Source organism: Fragaria vesca, linkage group LG6 (genome assembly GCF_000184155.1).
Source record: "Fragaria vesca subsp. vesca linkage group LG6, FraVesHawaii_1.0, whole genome shotgun sequence".
In the NCBI taxonomy this organism is placed as follows: Eukaryota; Viridiplantae; Streptophyta; class Magnoliopsida; order Rosales; family Rosaceae; genus Fragaria; species Fragaria vesca.
The window spans coordinates 16,231,306-16,247,157 of NC_020496.1; the positions used below are offsets into that span (position 1 = coordinate 16,231,306).

The window sequence follows — 15,852 nt, forward strand, 5'->3', positions numbered from 1 at the left end:
ATATATAGCTGTATATATATTCAAAGAAACAAGACTTTGAAATTCTTAGATTAATCAGTAATTAATAGCAATAAAAAATCTTAGTTAGTCATGCCTGATGCCAATCTTTACTAATTGCAGAATCTTTATTAAGTATATCTTAGGCAACAGAATACTATTTCTCTGTCGCCTAAGAGGTGATTTCCAGTAGTGATCGAGCCTGATACAATCAAATTTTGCAAGAATGGACTGTAAGAAAAAATGCAGTGAAATAATTCTGAAGTGGAAATGTAAAATCCACCAACTTAATTTGAGAAATGAGATTGATTGTGGTGTGCTATATATGTATTGTAAAAACAAAAAGAATAGGATTCAAACAAGAGTAGAAACTGGTACACTAATGTTTGATTCTTGTGCTATATATGTATTGTATAAACAAAAAGAAGAATCGGATTCAAACAAGAGAGTAGAAACTGGTACACTAATGTTTGATTCTTGAGGAAGTGGGGTCTTGAAAGAGACATTCATTCATCAGGACCATATGTGTATATGTTAAATCTAATCGATATACATGCGAAACAAATGTGACTGAATTAATACCATATAGCTTGCACTTGCTAGCCTCCAATTTACCTTATCATTCTAGAGAGGAGAAAAGCCACACGAAAAAAAGATGTCACAAGGAACCAAGCAACATAAAACTTGAAAAGAATCTATTGTATGCTTCCCTAGCTGTTTATATCTAACTCTTAGGTCATACGTGTTCTAATTACCAATAATTGCTATTATATTGTCAGACATATATGGCTGGTTCTACTGGCATTGCTTTAGCAATATGGATATTCTCTATTTTGCACAACATAGGAGGGACGCTTAGTGATGTTGGCTGTTACCTTTCTGGAGGACAATGGGTCTATGATCCGTCCTACCCTCTCTACAGTTCCACAGACTGTCCCTTCATCTGGAAGGAGTTCGATTGCCAAAAGAATGGTCGACCAGACATGGAGTACCTCAAGTACAGATGGCAGCCTACTTCTTGCCAGACACCAAGGTACTACTCCTCTCTTTTCTATCTTCATCTTCTCTTTTGGTTCTTCGTTCTCTTCAATGCCCGTTTTCGCCAAGAACTCGTACAACCGGCCGGCTTCCACATTAGTATAAATGTATAATGGCCTTCAATCGATATTGTTTTTTCTTGGACTCATATATACTATTAGGAAAATTAAAAGAGAGGTTACGTATTGAACATTTAAAAGTTTAAAACTAATTATCAGTTTCATACGTCCATGATTTTGCAGTTGTTTCGCTAATTACTGGCCAGTTTCATAAGGTTGTCAGCTGATCAGTATCTTGATGTGTGTGTGTGTGTGTGTGTATATATATCATCGATGTACGTACGTGTAGGTTCAGTGGTAGAAGATTTTTGGAAAGATTTAGAGGGAAGCGCATACTGTTTGTTGGAGACTCACTGAGTATGAATCAATGGCAGTCCCTCACATGCATGTTATACAAATCAGTGAAAGCCAAATACACCATCAACAGGATTGGAGGCCTCTCCATATTCAGCTTTCCAGTAAGCTAGATTTCCTCTCATATATATGCAGGAATATCGATGTTGAATATAGAATCACACATCTGAAATTCATATTCTTGCGTTTCATAATATACTAAGATAGACAATTATTCTTCATACATTAATTCCAATATCGTGGAAGTAAAAGAATAAAGGTAATACGTACGAAAACGATGCACGAACTACTGTAGTGTAATTTTGCTTCTCTAGCTAGTTTTTCTGTCACTTATGGTATGGCACCGCTAATTTGTAGGCATATGATGTTTCAATCATGCTGTCCAGAAATGCATTTCTAGTAGATACAGTGCATATGAGAAATGGAAATAATGTTCTGATGCTGGACTCAATTGAGAATGGAAGTTACTGGAGGACCTTCGATGTTATCATCTTCAATACTTGGCATTGGTGGCTTCATACTGGAAAAAAACAACCGTAAGCATACTTCAATCTGATACGTATACCTTTTGATATATGGTTCAGTGGTTCACAGGTAGCTTGCCTATGGTCTTGATTATTCGACTTAGCAGCTCTTGTTCGGAGTAATGTTGGCACCACACTTTGCATTCCTTTTTAACTTGGTAAAACTAGCTAGAGCGGAAGTGTAAATTACCTTCTATCACACTTGTTATTATGTTAATTATGGAATGCCAAAATCACTTTCTTTTTTCTTTTCATCTCCTCCGCAGGTGGGCTTTTGTTCGTTATGGACTCAATAATGTACACAGAGATATGAATCGGTTGGCGGCATATGAGAAAGCTCTAAATACATGGGCAAGATGGGTGGACTCAAGTGTGGACACTGTTAAAACCAAGATCTTCTTCCAGGGTGTATCTCCAGATCATTTGAAGTAAGTACTTAATTGTGCTTATACATGGCAGAAAGAACAGCTACGCTATATGTTTTTGGGTTTCTTAAGATCTAACTAGATGTTGCTCCTTATATTCAATCTTATTCATATCATGCATGCAAATGTGTAATATCAACTTTTTCTTATGAGAAGTTGTTTAGGAGAAACGCAACCAGTGACGGGGACAGAATATCCAGGAGGTTCACATCCAGCAGAAGTTGTTTTAGAAAGGGTATTGAGAAGAATATCGAAACCAGTTCACTTGCTAAACATCACAAGGCTTTCGCAACTAAGAAAAGACAGTCACCCTTCAGCTTATGGCTTTGGTGGCAACCGTGGCATGGATTGTACCCACTGGTGTCTTCCCGGTGTTCCGGATACCTGGAACCAACTTCTATTTGCAGCACTCTTCCAGGGCTCCTGACTATTCTCTTTTTCTTTATATTCTTCGGTGAAAGAATCGATTGTATCGTTGGTAACTGTCATTGAATAACAGTGTTTTCCTCTTTGAAAGCACTAGCTAGCATGCAATTTGTACTTGAATGTGTACATTAATTTGTTGCTTGTAATTAACTACAAAAAAGAATGTAATTCCAACTCCTAGCTAGTTCCTAGCTAGGTATATAGGAACTCTTCAATTCTAAAAGATGATCCTTGACTAGGATGTCTATCACCTCAACCTGCTACATGCTAACATTATTTTTTCCATCAAATTTCTCTCTTGATACCCTTGAAGCCATAACAGATAATACCTAGGTCGAAACCCAGGCTCTAATACCATTTGTTGAGTTTCACGCAGCGGATTAGTCAACAAAAAATGATACAAAGAATGCAACTAAAATAGGAAAGAAAAAAAAACAAACGCACTCAACAACATAAGATTTAACGTGTTTTCCTCACTCCTTAAGGTACGTCCACGAGGCGTGATCCGATCTTTCTTTATTGTTGAGAATAATGAGAACAAAATACAAAGTGTTTCCCTCAAGTATATACCGAAACCCAAACCTTTTAACCCTTACTTTCAGTTTATTAATAGAGTGACATCTATTTTTTATTTTATTTTTAAAAAGTATAATGAGAAGAAGAAAAGAAAAAAAAAAAACAATTTAGAGACATTATATTTTGAAAAGATAAGGAGTACTCAAAGATTAGATCTAAAAATTTAAATGATGACATGATGTGTTTAATAGTTGTTGTGTGTGCTTGACTTGGCATGTGCACATAACATGTCTACGGGCGCGTTTACTTTCTATGAATGGAAATCATCCGATTGGGAGTCATTCCCATTCCAGGTTGAAATGGTGTTTACTAACCTAAGAGAGGAATCAAACATGCGTGGGTCCCATAGCTGAACCAGGAGTCATTCCTCCTCTTCCATTCCGGATCGGAGATGGAGGTTGGTATTGTTTCTGATTCATCCCTGAATCAACTTTCTTTCCAAAATTAACCTTATAACTTTATGAAAATCCAAAATTACTTGTAACAAAACCCTACAACTTAATGACTTATAAACCAACTTTTACCTCATCTGTTGTAGAGGCCTAGAGGGTGTGGAGGATATTTTTGTACTTGACTTGGTTATGTTTTCCATTCCATCCTACTTTCATTTCTCATTCCATATACAAGTAAACAAATGAATGAGAATCACTCCTCCTCTCTTCCATTCCTTGTCTTTCCCATTCTTTCTCTTTCCCATTCTCCCTCAATCCCATTCAAGTTTAGTAAACGCCCCATAGATTGAGGCAATATTTTCATTCTATACATTATTTGATTTGGTATGAGAGTAGGTAGGATCCGACGTTATCTCTTTATTTCACATTCTTCTTTCCTCATTATAGGCATTGCCGACCAGACCAATTCGTCTTTCTCAAAAGAGAGGAGAATCTACAGAAGTTCGTAGTTGTATTATCTCAATATTTCCAAGAAGTGAATATCACTTTTTCAAATTTGTTACGAAATGATCTTATTCTTATCCATAATTTATGGTTAATCTTTATGCATTAGAATTTTGTATTATTATTATTATTATTTTGAAGCAATTTGAACTCTTCTTGCTTTTGTATAAGATGTTATTTTAACCATGACGATCGGAGTCTAAATCGTGACTACAATTAATATATATGTATAATTTTCTTTTCTTTTTTCAGAAAAATATGTGAACTTTAAAGAAGAAAGAAGAGGAGAAAAGAAACAAGAAAATGGTAAACACGTGCATCCGAGTCATAAATCAAGAGAGGAGGGCGCATGAGCCATGAGGAGGATCATAGGAAGCACAATGCCACCATTCTTAATTGTTCACCAAACGCGTCGTTGTTGTTGCCACGCCACACCTACCAGCTAACCCAAATTGACATCTCCATGAAAGAAAATGTAAATTACCTCCGAGTAGAAAATAATCACTCCCTGAGGAGATCATGAATGGACGTTGGGGAATTATGCATGCTTTGGATAATTGACTCTTTTTATTTTATATATATCAAGAGAAAAAAAGGTGGCAAATGGATGCAATTTGCAAAACAAGATATAAATCGAATGGCGCATATTTCGATGTGGTTGTTGACATGTTGTCCAGAACCCCCGTTTTTTTCACATTCCCCATGTTTCAGTTTCACCATGATTTCTAACTTGGGTTCTACTCCTACTCTAGTCTAGTCCCTCGTATTTATCGTTTGTCCTTTCCGTTGTTTCTGGGTTGTAAACTTTGGAGTTCACAATGGCTGTGGCTGTGGCTATGGCTTCTTGCAGTCTTGGTCTTAGCTTGAATACTAGTAATTCTAGTTTGAAGAAACCCCTCGCAAACCCATTGCCAACTGGGGTTTTGGTGGAAGGCTCCCCTGTTTTTGGTTCTAAAAGCATCAGCATTGTTCAGAAGGGAAGGTACGGTGATTAGAACCCAGATAGACATAATAGTTTTATTTGATTGGAAATTACTCCTCCTCTGTTTTCTGTATTGGGTTGTTTTAATTCTATTGGATAGTGTTTACAGAAATTTTATCGTGTTTGCAAGTGGTGAAAAATGTTGTTCATTTATACAATTGGGCTTTTAGTTATATGGATCTACTGTTTTCCTATCCTGCCAATAGGATTCTTTTTTGTGTTTGTTTTTCAATGAGCTAATAGAATTATTTGGTTTGGTTTCTAAGGTTCTTCATTTATAAAAAGTTTCAGGTACCTTGGTGTCTTGATTGATTGATCGGGATGATACATCTAATTTCAGATTATTCTGTTTTGTGCTGTGAATTAATCACTTGATGCTTCTGGTTTTGTATGTCTTGAGTAGTTTCTGGTCCACAGTGAAGTGTAGTCAGTCATCTTGTCTGTTCCGTTTAAAAATAATCACACACACAGATTTAATATAAACATAGATTACCAACTGTGGTTTAGTATAAAAATTTATGCGCATCAGTTATCATTAGTAATTTAGAATGGGGGTCTTCGTATGGTTCTGATGTCAATTTGCTTAACATATATGCGACTGCTGTCTTTGAGTCCATCCCTTGATTCTGGTTCAAGTTCAAGGTGCCCAAACCATGAGAGCTGATAGATATTTTTGTTTTCTTGTATCTATCTTGTACTTATATTTACTTATCATACTGGAACAATCTTGAGATTTCATAAAATCTAACTGGGGTCTTCATAGTTGCTAGTTTATCTTCTAAGTGTATCTGCAATCCTTGACAGACGGCCATCGTCATTGACTTCGATAATTGCACAAGCATCATCTGCTACAGCTGTGGAGGTATTTGACAAATCTAATTAAGTCTTGGTCATTACTGAGTATTAATTATCTGAAACCTCATTTTTTTTCTTTACTTGGTATGTTGAAACTAGGATGGTAAGCCGGATGAAAGTGACATGATTCCGGTTCCCAAAGTAATCATTGATCAGGATTCTGATCCAGATGCTACTGTGGTGGAGATAACCTTTGGAGATCGGCTTGGGGCTCTTCTTGATACTGTATAGTGCATCACTTCCTGTATTTATTTTTTTTGTCTACTTTGTTGTTCCTACATAGATTTTTCAATATTACTATAAATGATATATCTTCATCTTTATGCTTGAACATGTCACATAGCATAGAGTAACTATGATTAACTTGGGTCACAGATGAGTGCGCTTAAGAACCTTGGCCTGAATGTTGTCAAGGCCAATGTGTTCTTGGATTCTTCTGGAAAGCACAACAAGTTTGCCATTACTAGAGCGTGAGTATGCTTTACATATGTAGATGACCTTCTCATCCTTATATCAAGTATAGATTCATCTATCATTAGATTTTTGTTAGTATCTGGTGATCTGTAGTAGATGGCAATGATCTCTGTTATTCTTATTTACTTTTTCTTGTTTTTGCATGGATATTCCATATCTTTGGTACTATATAGATCTGTCTATAATATATGGAAGATAAAGTCCAGAGTTATATGTATATGGAGAATGTGATTTGACTCCCCATTTTACAATCCACATTCCATGTTTCCTTTTTCAGTAACTTTAATTTGTCTTTTGTAAGAATCTCAACCAAAAAAGGACATAAGGATTGCGGATTGCAAAGTAGGGAGTGTGAATCTCATTCTCCTAATTTATTGATATGGTTATATGGTCTTCTTCTATTTTTCTTTTTTCATTTTTATAATTGGAAAGGTTCTATATGATTAAGTTCAAACCTATTGTTCTGTGACTTCTCTAGAAAAATTGTGGCCGTTTGTACTTGATATCAATATTTGACTTTCTTATGGAATCACAAATTTATAGAATTCAAGGATTTAGGGTAGGGGCAAAAAGCAGTGTTAAGTTCCTTTGCTGTTGCCTGCTACATATACGTCTATTAATTTGGTGCTTGGGCTTGTTTGCAGAGACACTGGTAGGAAAGTAGATGATCCAGAGTTGCTTGAGGCTATTCGTTTGACAATTATAAATAATATGATAGAGTATCATCCGGTATTTTTCTAAATTATTGCTTTTCCCTTGAGATAATATTTTGTGGAAAGCACTTTTTAGGATTTGCTGTAGTTGTAAGTTTTCTTAGTCAATCAATCTGTGGTCCAGGAATCAAGTTCGCAGTTAGCAATGGGAACAGCATTTGGAATTGTGCCACCGCCACAACAGGTTATTAAACTTTAAATTTGTTCTTAATTTGCATATGTAAGTATTTACTTAGATTTCTCTGTCGTCAAACAATAGTTTCTGCAATGTTTGGGTATGTGAGCTTCTCATAGGTAATACATACACCTCATGTTTATCTTCCCTTCTCCTGTCTCGTTCTCATTATTTTTGTGTATGTACTACCTACGGACAGTACGCACCCTCGTCTTATCTATCTCTTAGGGCACCCTTCTTCTGTGTACTCTGATGCAAACTATGATTTTGAATTCCAGCATCCACATAGACATCTGTTTCTGTCTTGCGGTGGTCATTGGTGATAGTCTCATGTGAGACTCACTCACAGAGTCACAGATATTTGCCTTTCCTTTCATAATGAATTTTCTACTTGAGTATCCGTCTCCTTTGTCCGTTTATGTTTTTTGTTCACTTGTAAGGAAAGGAAGTCTTGATATAATATTTGGTAAATGCATTTTGATCATTTATATGTTTTTGTTGTGACTGTCAAAGAATGTGATTAACCATGGTAGATTTAATATCCTTTCAATTGAATGTGTTCCCATTTTACATGATGACATACCATGAAATTTTATGCATGAAGCAGTGTTTTTCTGTTACTGTAAAAGAGCATGTACCAGTAACTTATTTCCATTTCAAATTTGTGCTCAACTCCTCAGGTTGATGTGGATATAGCTACCCGTATACGCATTCATGATGACGGCCCCAACCGTAGGTAATTGTGTAGTATTATCTTGCATAATATGATGGGCTCTTGCAATCCAACTCCTTGCCCATGCGACAATAATTGATTAATTGTTGAGGTATCCGTAACAGCTTCTGTGATGAGTGACGTCATGTTTGCATGAATCCGATCATGTGCTAATAAACTTTTTTTGTTTCTCTCTTTTGTCTTTCTTTCGTTCTTTTCTAATATTAGATTTCCGCAGTTTGCTTACCATGGAGACAGCTGATCGCCCTGGATTACTCGTGGATCTTGTAAAGATTATAACTGACATTAACATTGCTGTTGAATCAGGAGAGTTTGACACCGAGGTGTGATCCTTTCTTACGCTAGCATTGCTTCTGTGATATTTTTTTCCCTCTTCTTTTTTTGCTTTGTCCAAGGGAATACAAGTTAATTATTAACTTCTACCAGGGGTTGTTGGCCAAAGCAAAGTTTCACGTTAGCTACAGGGGTAAACCTATCATTAAGCCTCTCCAGCAGGTAAGATTGCATTATTGAATAGTTGGAGAATTGGTATATTGTTTAACCAGTTCTTCTGTTGAGAGTTAAACTGCCTTCTATTGGATAAATTTCAACCATTCACCAACTTTCAACCATTTACCAACTTCTTATGTCCTGTCCCCATACCTGGCCTTTGCTTATTCTTCTGAAGAATACAGGGGACTTCTATATATGATGGTTACAGTATGTTATAGATTCTATGCTTGTGTATGACTAGTTAGTTGAACCCTAGCCTTATAGTTACTCAATACCATTAATGTTAGTTAGTAATGCATAGCATATACTCTAGCCATTATGCCTTGCATACTGACTGTAAGGTGAATTACCAATTTCTGCAGGTTCTTGCAAACAGCTTACGTTACTTCTTGAGGCGACCAGCGACTGAGGAGGCGAGTTTTTGAGCCATGTAGACCACATTGATGAAGTATACTCAGAAGTTCCCCACAATTAAGCCCATGAAAGTTCTTGAACATTGTTTAGTCTTTTCTATTGAGTTGAAGGATAAATGGACAGAAACGAAAAAAGATAACAAGAGTCCAGAAATGTAGAACTAAACACATGAGCTTCAACTGTTCAACTTCTATATAAATATACAACGTTCATCCAAGTTCTTGCAATTTTAAACTATATAAAACGAAATATTTAGATTTATCATACAGGAGAAGTATTCTAATTACGGACAAAAGGAACCCCTGGTTTGGTTTTTTATTTATTTTTTTATTTTTTATTATTGGAACCCCTGGTTTGGTTCCAAAGGCACTAAAGCAGCTTGGCCAAGTTTTGCACTTGTTTGCTTCTGGTTTCAGGGTTTTTGTTTTTGTTTCTTTTGCTAAAAGATTGTTCCTTTATATCGCACGCGTAGCAATTTAGTCTACAATGAGTACATGATGCAGCCTCAACCCGATAATGAAAGTCAGGGAACATAAGCGCACTCCTAAATCCAAATGTAAATGATGCAGACTTTCTGATGACATAAACGAAACCTATTCACATAGTATGTATATTGTTTGGATCAATTGCTCGACTCAATCTTCACCAAATTAGTCACTTTGTTTACAACAACTGAGCAAGTATATATTTTGACACCCTACCATCTTATTTGTTTGTAAGGTGAATAAAGAAGTTGGTAAGGTGACAATAAACGCACCATTTGACTTATTTGGGCAATGCACTTACAGAGTTACAGTTGATAATGTTGTTCAATTGTATATGACATGTAGACGATCGATGCCCATCTTGTATTTGGTGTTTATAAAATTTCCTTTATTTGGTCAGCCATAGCTATAAATGATGGAATAATGGAGCATACATGGTCCCAAAAGGAGTCCATACTTGTGGGAATGGAGTATTGGATCGATGAAGATGAAGCATATATGGTCACCCAGAAACTGTATATCTTTATATCTTGAACCAGAAAATGACGTACATAATGTAACGGTCCCATAACAAAATAATCCTCCATTGGGAAGAGAGAAATGGATAGATCGATAATAAGGTATGGTCCTGTTATCCTCTCCAACCTACCCTATATATATATATATATATATATATTTGATTTCTAAACAAAATGCATGCAGCACAAAGCTGCAATAATACAAGTGGATCGATTATCCTGGTTTGAAAAACACAGTGGTAAAGAAATGGCAACGGTGTTCGCGAGAGGAGCACAGACCATGAACACCATGTTTTTCAAGTAAGCATTCTAGCCATCATATATATGGATCTTTTGAGCTTGATTTAGAGTCTAGACTTGAGCATGCTTAGCATCGAAATTAAAATCAACTGTTCATTACTGATCGATGATGAAAGCAAAGGAAATCATTTAGTATACATAATAATACATTGCTAAAATTGTTTAGCTAATTAACGAGTTTATGTGCAGGCCGGCGGGGCGAAAAGCTTTCCATAAGAAAAGCACTTCGGCGGATATGATACGCGAAACCAGGAAGTTTGAAGGTGATGAAATGAAGAATAAGAGCCATAAGGGAATGGGATCAGAAAATGATGGCAATATTTCCTGGGTTCCCCATGAGAGGACTGGAATATATTACCCCAAAGGCCAAGAGAAAGTGATGAACGAAATTTCTCCAGCTGCTGGCAGGGATATGGGTGTCAATTGGTTCACTTAATTAATTTCAACTAATCCAGATTATTGAATATATATGTGAATAAAATGCAAATGCATGCCACATCCTTGATCAAGAGAAATGTGTTCGACTTCGCATTATATATTTTACTCGGCTTATATATGTGATAGAACGAGAATATATAGATGCCTTTCCCCAATACGTTGCTCTTCTATCATCATGAATTTCCGATTCTATACATGCATTTAAGTTTACTACATTTTATGTACAAAGTTATTACATGTTAGCTTGGGCAAGAAATAAAAAAATAATTATGAACCAAGACAAGTGGAATGAAAAAAGAAATGAATCGGTATTGGTTCCAGATGATTAATTTCTAAACTCGTCTTTTGTTGTCAAATTCCTAAGTATTTAGGAGCCGATCCATGGTAAGGAGGTGAGGCATACACCAATTCCGATTCACTCACAGTTATGTGTTAGTAGTTAAACATAAATACTTTTACCCGAAATTAATTATTTATGATACATTTACGTGTTATTAAATACATAAATTTGATTACCCCTTAATCATTCATTCACATTCCAAGTAAATGTGTCCTTGTATAGGGTTTGTTTTTGATTGTGATATAGAACATCCAGTGAAGTATGTGAAGTATATTGGCAAATAAAATTGAATTTCTTTATGAGGCAGTACTTGTTTCAATTGATTTTTTACAGAGTTTGTAGAAATTCTTAATTCACATTAACTTGAGGACCTCAATTCATGAATTCAATCAAATTCTTTTTAGTCCAGAGTACAAGGAAGAAGAAGAGAAATCAAGCACTTGAGTAAGTATACATGCATAGCCCTTTCATGAGATATATATATGAAGGGCAAGAGTGATCAATTTGCAAAGCCAGCAGCAAGCTTCGCTCTTAACTCCTTCCGCAAGATCTTGCCTGATGGAGACTTGGGAATGGCTTCGATGAAAAATACTCTATTTATTCTTTTGTAGAATACAACCTGCAAAAACATAACCATTGGCAATTTAGATTCAATCTCAACTCAAATGCCTAGGTAGCAAGCATTGTCTCGAAGTTGGACCATTGATACATGTTTTCGTTCTTATATGGAGTTTTCAACATTGCACATCAAAAGTGTATGCCAAGTTATGGGTTGGTTATGACTTGACTTACATGTAGTGATAAGGAGAGCACTACCCCTAGTTAGGTTTGGTATGAAAATGGCACACCAACTTAGTGGAGACAATTGGCCGGCTTGGTATCTTTTCGCTTTAGAAAACAGGTGGGATGGAAATGTAAAACATTTGGTAAAGACATCTCGTGCTATTATGATTATGTTCAAATAATAACATCTAAGTGACGAATGAATGTGTTGTAAACTTATACGTTATAAAGATTGTAGCCATAGACAATATATGTGAGTGATGGGGTGATTGGCAGATAAGGAAAAGAAGACCTGAAAATGGCATTCTAAAAAGGCTAGCAAACAATTAGAAATACTGAAAACTACTAGACAATATAAATACCTGTTTTGAAATAAATTGTTTGATTTCATCCTCAGTGATCTGAGTTCCGTTTGACCTCACCACAAAGGCAACCGGAACCTCGCCGGCAGCATCATCCTTCATTCTGAAATTACATAATAATTTTTCCACATTGTTAGTGTATATTATCGACTAGAACGCATGTTTGTGCTGTCATATAACTTAAGCTATAATGTCAAAAGAATTTATTGTATATAAGAAGTCTCGACCAAAAGTTAATTATAGGACTTACGGGACAACAGCGGCATCAGAAATGTGAGGATGGGTGACGAGCAAGGCTTCAAGCTCAGCAGGAGCCACCTGAAATCCTTTGTATTTGATAAGCTCCTTGAGTCGATCAACAATGAAGAGCTCTTCATCATCATCGATGAAGCCTATGTCACCTGTGTGTAGCCATCCTTCCTTGTCTATCGTTGTGCTTGTGGCCTCCGGATCATTAAGGTAACCTGATGACATGCAAGAATATTTTTACATCTGAAAGAAACTCACGGATCGAATAACAATTTTAGATCTAGCTACTTTGAATTCGCTTAATAAGAACTTTTAAGTTAAGGACTAGTTAAGTAGTTAGAACTTTTTTGTTATGAGAAAGAGTTTCCGTGGTAAATAGTCGTACCTTTCATGATCTGGTGGCCTCTGATGCAAATCTCACCAGGCTGGTTGCGAGGCAAAGAGGCACCAGTTTCAGGGTCTACGATCTTCAATTCGGCATTTCTGACCACAGTCCCGCAACCGCCTGGTTTTACCTCGAAGGGTTCCTTTGCAAATGCCAATGACATCGTCAACACCGGTCCTGCCTCCGTCATCCCATATCCCTGTGAATAAATCACATTATTAGCTTAATTAATTAGGTCACATTTTCGATCTTCCATCTCATACCTCTTATACAACAACATCACTAATTCTAAAGTTAACAAATATCTGATCAAACACTAGCTAGTAGTAGGTGTCTCACTTTCTTAATTAACATACAAATTTAAAGTGAGTTCAATTTTTTTATATTTTTTTTAAAGACCAAACAATGACCTTTTGGTTGAACAAAATTGCCACTGCCTAGCAATACACCAAAATGAAGTTGGTGAGTACACTTCTGTATTATTAGACCTAATAACTTGTCACGTACGTCTGATTATCCTAAAAGCCACCTCTTATGTTAGAGGGTATCCATTCATTGTCATCTCACCTACAATATTATTCCATAAAATTGTCTACAGTCCTTAACAATTGTTCAAACGTTAGGTAAGCCCGCCGGATCATGATTGAATTTGTTTGTTTATCTGGAAAATGTGAATATAATACGTACCTTACAAGAAAACAAATATGTTTTTGGTCTCCCTTTCTTTTGTTGGCTACCAACCGCATTAGTAGTTCATTTAAACGAGACGATTTATATCTAGCTTTTTCACGTGTAGATTCATTTCTAAAATTAGAAAACTTAGGGACCGTAACTTTTTTGAAAAAATAAAAATGAGAAAATGAGATTGTAATGTATTCGGTAATTAATTGTGAAAAGTATTTTTTATATATTCTAAACTAAGAAAATGAAAAAGTGAAAAAGTCAAATTGATGGTTTCAGTTTTTTTTTTTTGTAAAAGTTGAAAATATTTTCAATTCTCATTTTTAACGTTTTCAGAATTGTCTTACCGCGCGAACACATTTTCATCTTATTTTCATTTTCAGAAATATAAATACAAGCATGAAAACATTACCGAACGACACCTTAGAACAAATGTGACATATGTAGATTTACACTTGTTTAGTTTCAATACTCTTCAGATAATAGCTGTTGGGATTTTAATCTGAAAATGTCTCAGTATATGTAGTTATTTTATGATGATCTTGAAATAAGTTAAAATTATTTTTTGATATGTGATTTATATATATATATATATATATATATATATATATTAATCTTTCATCTATTATGGAGTGGGAGGTACAATTAATTAATTCTAACAACTATTCTAATAATTTTTGCTCGTACTTAATTTCAGTTTATAACTTTCTAACATATATTTGAAATAGTCAACTTTTGACTCTAGACCCACACGACGTCGTCTTGACTTTGAATATGATTTACAAATATTTTCTATAGAATACAGGTTGTGAGTAACATACCTGACCAAGTGTGACATTGGGAAATTTGGCCCTGACTGTGTCTTCAAGCTCCTTCCCCAATGGTGCTCCTCCACTCTTCAGCACCCTTAACGACCCCAAATCATACTTGTCGAGATCGGGAAACTTTGCGATGGCCAGAACAATGGGAGGCACGATCGGCGCAACACTAACCCTATGCTTCTGCATGAGCTCCAAAAGAGACACAATCTCGAACTTCTGCATCATCAGAATCGCAGCTCCGGCTCTCAACCCACATAGCAAGACCGAGTTCAATGAGTAAATGTGAAACAGCGGCAGCACGCAGAGAACGACGTCGTCGCTGCTGTAGTACAAGTTCGGATTCTCTCCGTCAACCTGCTGAGACACGCTGGTCACCAACCCTTTGTGCGTCAGCATCACCCCTTTCGGCAGCCCCGTCGTGCCGGACGAGTAGGGCAACGCCACGACGTCGTTAGGGCTGATGTCAACATCCGGCACGTCGTCCTCGTTGGACTGTGTCAGTTCGGAGAAATGGAGACATGACGAGTCGGGTGGCGGGGAGTCGATGCACATCAACTTGACCTCATCGGATGACAAGTCCTTAACCTTGTCGTAGTAGCTAGCGAGAGTGATGATCAGCTTCGCTTTTGATGCTTTGGCTTGTTTGGCGATCTCGGCCGGAGTGAAGAAAGGGTTGGCGGCGGTGGTCATGGCGCCGCGGAAGGAGGCACCGAGGAAGGTGAAAACGAATTCCGGGGTGTTGGGGAGGAGGAGCATGACGACGTCGCCTTGTTTGATGCCGAGCTTGTTGAGGCCGGAGGCGACTTTCCTGGCTGTGAGCTCGACGTCGGCGTAGGTGTAGATGTGGCCAGTGGTGCCATTGATGATGCATGGCTTTGAGCTCAGGTGGGATTTGTTTTGGAAGATGTAGGAGTGGAGAGGGAGGTGGTTTGGGATGGGGATATCCGGGAGCTTTGAGCGGTAGATAATGTCGCTTTGGGGTGTGTCTATTGCCATTGTGAGATGGGATGTGAAGAAAAAAAATGAAGGAATGAGGAATATGGTGGTGCTGCTGCTGCTGCTGGCAGAAGGAGATGACAACTGGGATTATATTGATTCCCAAATGTGGGCAAAAGGTGGCAAAAGGTATTAGGGTTGGTGGAGGGGCTTAGCTGGAATTACGGATTTGTTTAAGGATGAAAATGGAAAATGAGAAATTGTGTTTGTGATTAACCACTAAAATTTTGGTCGGACTTTTTATTGAGGAATTAGTCTCACCGAAATTTGAACTAAATCATAATGATTTAGAAAAATGATTATTGGCCTCAATGAAGTCTAAAATTTGTGGCCTAAGAAATGGTAAACTTGGTAACGCAGA

At 36.8% G+C, this 15,852-nt stretch overlaps 3 protein-coding genes across 3 annotated transcripts; 2 read left to right on the forward strand and 1 right to left on the reverse strand.

Moving 5' to 3' along the window:
• Nucleotides 1-971: 971 nt before the first annotated feature.
• Nucleotides 972-2,919, forward strand: LOC101291258. Its single transcript, XM_004303162.1, has 5 exons — nucleotides 972-1,030; nucleotides 1,384-1,552; nucleotides 1,806-1,984; nucleotides 2,239-2,400; nucleotides 2,554-2,919. The coding sequence occupies exons 1-5, from the start codon at nucleotides 981-983 to the stop codon at nucleotides 2,822-2,824; spliced, it is 831 nt and encodes a 276-aa protein (XP_004303210.1). The 5' UTR covers nucleotides 972-980; the 3' UTR covers nucleotides 2,825-2,919.
• Nucleotides 2,920-4,900: 1,981 nt separating this feature from the next.
• Nucleotides 4,901-9,424, forward strand: LOC101291547 (unknown protein DS12 from 2D-PAGE of leaf, chloroplastic-like). The gene is made up of 10 exons (XM_004303163.1): nucleotides 4,901-5,277; nucleotides 6,082-6,139; nucleotides 6,232-6,357; nucleotides 6,508-6,602; nucleotides 7,251-7,335; nucleotides 7,444-7,503; nucleotides 8,175-8,230; nucleotides 8,445-8,550; nucleotides 8,654-8,722; nucleotides 9,082-9,424. Exons 1-10 carry the CDS (start codon nucleotides 5,114-5,116, stop codon nucleotides 9,142-9,144), a joined length of 882 nt encoding a protein of 293 aa, XP_004303211.1. The 5' UTR covers nucleotides 4,901-5,113; the 3' UTR covers nucleotides 9,145-9,424.
• A 2,078-nt stretch (nucleotides 9,425-11,502) lies between these two features.
• LOC101291845 (4-coumarate--CoA ligase 1-like) lies at nucleotides 11,503-15,551 on the reverse strand. Its single transcript, XM_004303164.1, has 5 exons — nucleotides 14,496-15,551; nucleotides 12,994-13,192; nucleotides 12,610-12,823; nucleotides 12,360-12,462; nucleotides 11,503-11,833 (listed from the first exon to the last, which is right to left on the reverse strand). The coding sequence occupies exons 1-5, from the start codon at nucleotides 15,489-15,491 to the stop codon at nucleotides 11,714-11,716; spliced, it is 1,632 nt and encodes a 543-aa protein (XP_004303212.1). The 5' UTR covers nucleotides 15,492-15,551; the 3' UTR covers nucleotides 11,503-11,713.
• Nucleotides 15,552-15,852: the final 301 nt, after the last annotated feature.